This window comes from Brassica oleracea, chromosome C5 (assembly GCF_000695525.1).
Source record: "Brassica oleracea var. oleracea cultivar TO1000 chromosome C5, BOL, whole genome shotgun sequence".
NCBI classification, from domain to species: Eukaryota; Viridiplantae; Streptophyta; class Magnoliopsida; order Brassicales; family Brassicaceae; genus Brassica; species Brassica oleracea.
Window position 1 is genome coordinate 19,664,805 of NC_027752.1, and position 5,267 is coordinate 19,670,071.

Here is a 5,267-nt window from a genome sequence, read left to right on the forward strand (position 1 = left end):
ATTATTTGTATGGTTTTATGTCTATTGTTAGTTGGTTTAGGACAACTCATTGCAAGTTACTTTTGTTTTACCAATATTGAACTTGAATATAATATTGCATGTGTTTGTTTTCGTAACCGGCTAACTATAACAAAAACGACAAGTATGATCTGTTAACCGGTTATTTCACAAAATTACATCATTAAAAAATGTTAAAGAAAATTAAAGCTTGTTATCTCACAAAATTTTATCATTAAAACTTTAAACATACAAAAGTGGATTGCGTGAAAAATCCATAAAGTAATGACACTGAAGGTCTTGTTTCTAAAGAGAGAAAAACATAACAAAGAAGTAATTGCAAACGTTAACATCACATGAAAATATTGAATTTAACTAAAAGTTATGTCCAGTACCACTAAAGTGATCACAATTCTTAAAGTTTCTTCTCACGCTTATACCTCACAAGAAGAGCATGAGCCAAATAAACCTTTCCCAATCTGCTCAAGAACCTCATAATGCTCCATTGACAAGCTCTTGAACAAATACTATATTCATGTGCCGGAATTTGAAGATAAACAGAATCAGCAATGGTCAGTTTATCTCAATCCCACAACCATGGATCTTGTACACATCAAACACTAGCCTTACTTTTCCGGACATATAAAAATTGAGGAAGAAAAGTAGCTAAAAAGCTGAGACATTTAATAAGCTAATACAATGAACTCTGCAAGAATCTTCTGTATTTTGCCAACCCACCAAATGTAGTAAAGTCAAAGTTTCCACGAAAATAAAATCTGTAGAAGTAAAGCCTAGAAAAGATGTACATATCATAAAAACTGAATCTTGCTAATAAAAACAGAGAACCCCTAACGAACATGGATCGGTTTGTTGTTGCATATGCTAGCTTATTTACCACCTGCAATAGCACAAACGTTACTACCACTTAAGAGTTGGTACATTCATCATAATTACAGATAAACACACAAAAACTATTGCTCACTATATCTGACAATCTATCAAAATAAGCCACAAGACTGTTCCAAATCCAGAGATCTACAAAGAAAATGGTTATAAATTTGAAAATTATTACATTAAGATGCACCCAAATAAGAACAACTTCAATAGAAGAAGATCGTTGCTAAAGTTTGGACCTTGATGGTGAGCTTGAGGTAGACATCGTCTTTGGTCTTCTTGCTCTTACAGAGATCAAAACAATACCCTGCAAGGGAATACCTCAAGATCAATACTTTATCGGTGAGCATGCAATCAAACCAAGGGAATACCTCAAGAAACCCATTTGTATCAGCAGCAAGAGCTTGAAGCGCTTTCTGAGCTTCAGTAACTTTCATACCAGCTCTGCTAGCCACGTCTCCGACGATTACTCTCTGACCACACTTGCTCGTTCCCGTCTTTGCACACACAATACGCAGCATCTTTACAGAAAAAACAGGATTTCAAAATTTCAACTCTTTTTAGATTAATATTGTACTAAAGAATTGGTGACATAATATGTGGCATTTCTTGGGGGCGATAACACGATGTTCTGTTTTTTTGTTGGAGAGAGAATAAAATAATTTTAAAATGAATAAAATGAGAAATTATAAAGACAATTGGTATGAAAAACCAAATGTGCTAATAGGTCTCGTTTAGGTCATTATAAGGGTAGCAATACCATTATGAAAACTCAACCGTGAAAATTTCAAAATATGCAAATTATAATGTTATTGGTGTATATACAGTGTAAATACTCCCTAATTTTTTTTTTACAAAAACACAGTATGTTGAAACTCTACAGCAACTGAATCATCAACTGTATCCACCGTCGACTGAGAGTGGATCCGTCACCCAGCCGCCATTAGTCGTCGAAGGTAATGCCGGAAAACACCTTTCAGATTGATTTTTCTCTTTTCAATTTTTTAATTTTGAAAAGTACAAAGTCTAGATGATCGAAGTTATTCTGGTTTACAAAAAATAAATAACAAGCAAAATAACGTTTTAGATAAAAGCAAAACATAACTAGAAGATGTATTATGTGTTTTTTTCGTGAAATGAAGGCCACCACCACGTTCATTTCATCAAGATGCAGGAAGCTAAGCCGGAGAGCCACCACGATGCGCAATCACACACCATTGTGCCCCTTCACAGTTCTGGACGTGTAGCTCAAGTGCCGTCACCATCCACTGCACACTTCACGCGCTGTTGCCATCTACTGCACGCTTCAAGTGTGTATCTCACGCGCCACCATCATAGGTTGTTTTACGTCGTCACTGTAGATTTTCTGATAAGTCGTCGCTGCCCTCTCGCCAATGGTTACTAGTCGGCGACTCGACAACTCCGCCGAGACAACCGTTGGTTTGACCTGATTGTGGTTTGGTTAGGTTAAACCAATCGATTATTAGAATTGATTTCTGGTATAACTGAATTGGTTTGGTTAGGGTTAAACCGGTTTGTTATTGGAATTGATTCTTGTTTAGGTTAACCAATTTGGTCTAACTGAAATCGAATTTCGGTTAGGGAAACCGGTTTGTCCAATTCAATTTCAATATGGTTAAGGGTTAAGCGGTTTGGGTCAGAGTTAACAGGGTTGACCATTGACCAGACCGATTGACGTTGACCAGACCATATGTTATCCGTCTTTAACCGTTCGAAGGCTGTTATCACTCTATTTTTTTTGCTTTGGTTTCAGATTTTGAGTTCGTTTGAGAAGTTGGAGTTCGTGGACACCATTTTTCCACATTGATAAGGTGAGGGCTATTTTGTAATATCATGGACTAGTGTAGAACTATTTATATGAATAGTTTAGTTTCAAAACATGTTTCATATGTATGAATCAAGTCTGTCTGAGTGTTACGATGTAGTTAGTATATTCATTGTAAAGTGAAATTAGATGTCTAAAGGATATCACTCTTGGTTGGATTGTTTGATGTTAAGTGATATATATATATATATGGTTATAAAAGTATGGACTATGTGGTGATTGCGGGACTAGAGACGTCGGATGGTGGTTGTGGGGGTGCAAAGAGGTTTACATATCGAGGAAGAGTGATGATTGCAAGGTGCAGAGACGTCCGCATATCGATGCATAGTGGATGATTGCGGGGGTACAAAAACGGACTAATGTTGTTGACGCATATTATGTTATATTGTATATCCGTATAAGGAGAGCGTTGGATGTATGGACTACTTATGTAATACCAGCACAATAACTGTTTCGTGTGGTGCAGTAGACATGTTATTGGTCCATGTTAGAGTTAAACTTCCATAATGACAATTATATATCTAAATTAGTGGTTTACGTGTATATTATCACATATCTTACTGAGTGACTTTCATATTAATCATCATTTGAGAATGATGAGCTTGAGTGATTTTTATCGGATCAGTGGATTCTCTTTTTAGGTTTTTGATTTTATGATTTTAACTATATTTTTAATTTGTTTTATTTATTGGATTTATGGGGTTGAAAATAACTTTCGAGAATTAATAAAGTAGAGTTTTAGAAATTGATTTTTTTGAGTTTAAATAAGAAAAATACGAATCCTACAACAATATTTAAGAAAAAAATGAATAATATGAGTGATTGATTGGGCTGTAAGACCTGACTTTAGCTTTAATATTAATCTACATCCTTTAAATCACCAATTATACTTTATTTTGTTTTTTAAAGCTAAAGCCAAAAAATAAATAAAATGGCTATAAAAGCTTTATTTTCTAAAACTCCATCTTTTTGGTTGTATGAAATATATTAAAGCTACATCACTTATAGCTAAATCAAAAAATCTTACGGTCTAAATTCTAAATTCTACAATAAAGTTTCTACGGTTACAGTCCAACCAATGTGTCTTCATTGGCTCCAAACCTTGGAACATGATCGTTTCTGATTAACCTATTAAAAAGCCGCCGTTAATTTAGTTTGCTTTTTGTGGTCATTCTAACAGAAAAAAAAAAACACGGACTCGTGGGTCGATATAATATGGTTTTCAAGGTCAAATTTATCAATTACCGGCGGGGGATCTACGTTTCTTAATAAGAAAGTCATTTTCTTTCCTAACACAAAACTATACTTTTTCACAAAGGTTAAAGTGTTAATCGTAGCAAGCTCCACCCAGGGGCGGACCCAGACCCACTTGAAGAGGTGTGGGTCACCTGACACCACAAAAACATGATAAAAATTTGTTTTATATAGAAAAATGTTAGAAAACATGTAGCTGAGTTGGTAAAACAAGGTGCTTGACCCCACACAACCCGAGTTCAATACGCAGAAAAGATATCTTTATTTGTTTTTGACACCAGACAAAATCAATCTTGGATCTGCCACTGTCTCCACCTAACTAATTTATTCATTTTATCCAAATTTCTCTAGTAAATTCTAAATATTCTTAGGATGTGTTATTGGTTTATATATTTTGATTGATTTAGAAATCTATACAGTATTTATAAATCCAAGTAAAATATACAAATTTTCAAATTCTCTCGGATTAGTATTTACAAATCCGGAGGTTTTCCCTCAGATTTGAGCATTTGTATTTTTAACAAAGAAATCCATGCAAATCCACTCAAATATATTATGAAATCAAATCACTACAAGAAAATACAAGTATAGCGACGGCCAAAATCCTCGTTATTTCCTCGTAAAAGAAGGGTTACGAGGAAATGGCGATGAAAGGCGTTTCGTCGTTATATGTTTGTCGTAAGAGAAGATTCGTCGCCATTTCCTCGTTCATTAGCGAGGTTATATTTTCCTCGTAAAGAAGAATTAAGGTTTCGTCGTAAAGACCACGTGGGGTTTCCACGTAATGCGGTCGTTGTGTTTCCTCGTAAGTAACTCGAAAAGGATTCGTCGTAAAAGACCCGCAAAAACCTCTAAATATATTCGTCGTAATAAAAACGTAAATAACACGAAAGTAATTCGTCGTAATAGAATCGTAAAGTATACGAAAACGAATCCACGTAAAATCCTCGTTAATAGTTCCTCGAGATTTTGTCGTTAATTTTCCTCGTTAATACATCGGGAATTAGCTACGAAATTACTTTGTTTTCTATTTACTGAATTTATAAATAAAAATAAAATAAAAATTATATTTATTTAATTTATTAATAAAATTTTAATTGAAATTAAATCGAATAGAAAATTTTTTTTTGGCCGAATCAAAATGAAATTATATAATATATAAATAAGTTTTGAATTTTAAAATACAATAACAAAAAAGAAAACTAATGCTGCATTGCCGCGTCGTAGAATTCCTCGCTCCTTCTCGAGAGATCTGCCTCGTTGACTTGCACGGATG

The 5,267-nt window shown here is 34.3% G+C and overlaps 1 protein-coding gene across 2 annotated transcripts; it reads right to left on the reverse strand.

The window, feature by feature from the left end:
- Window positions 1-817: 817 nt before the first annotated feature.
- LOC106294283 (uncharacterized protein At5g03900, chloroplastic-like) lies at window positions 818-1,519 on the reverse strand. Of its 2 annotated transcripts, XM_013729845.1 has the most exons (3): window positions 1,263-1,519; window positions 1,131-1,198; window positions 818-895 (listed from the first exon to the last, which is right to left on the reverse strand). In XM_013729845.1, exons 1-3 carry the CDS (start codon window positions 1,410-1,412, stop codon window positions 889-891), a joined length of 225 nt encoding a protein of 74 aa, XP_013585299.1. In that variant the 5' UTR covers window positions 1,413-1,519; the 3' UTR covers window positions 818-888. The 2 variants fall into 2 exon arrangements, with proteins under 2 accessions (XP_013585299.1, XP_013585298.1); XM_013729844.1 differs by lacking the exon at window positions 818-895 and having other exon boundaries at window positions 902-1,198.
- Between the last annotated feature and the right edge of the window lie 3,748 nt (window positions 1,520-5,267).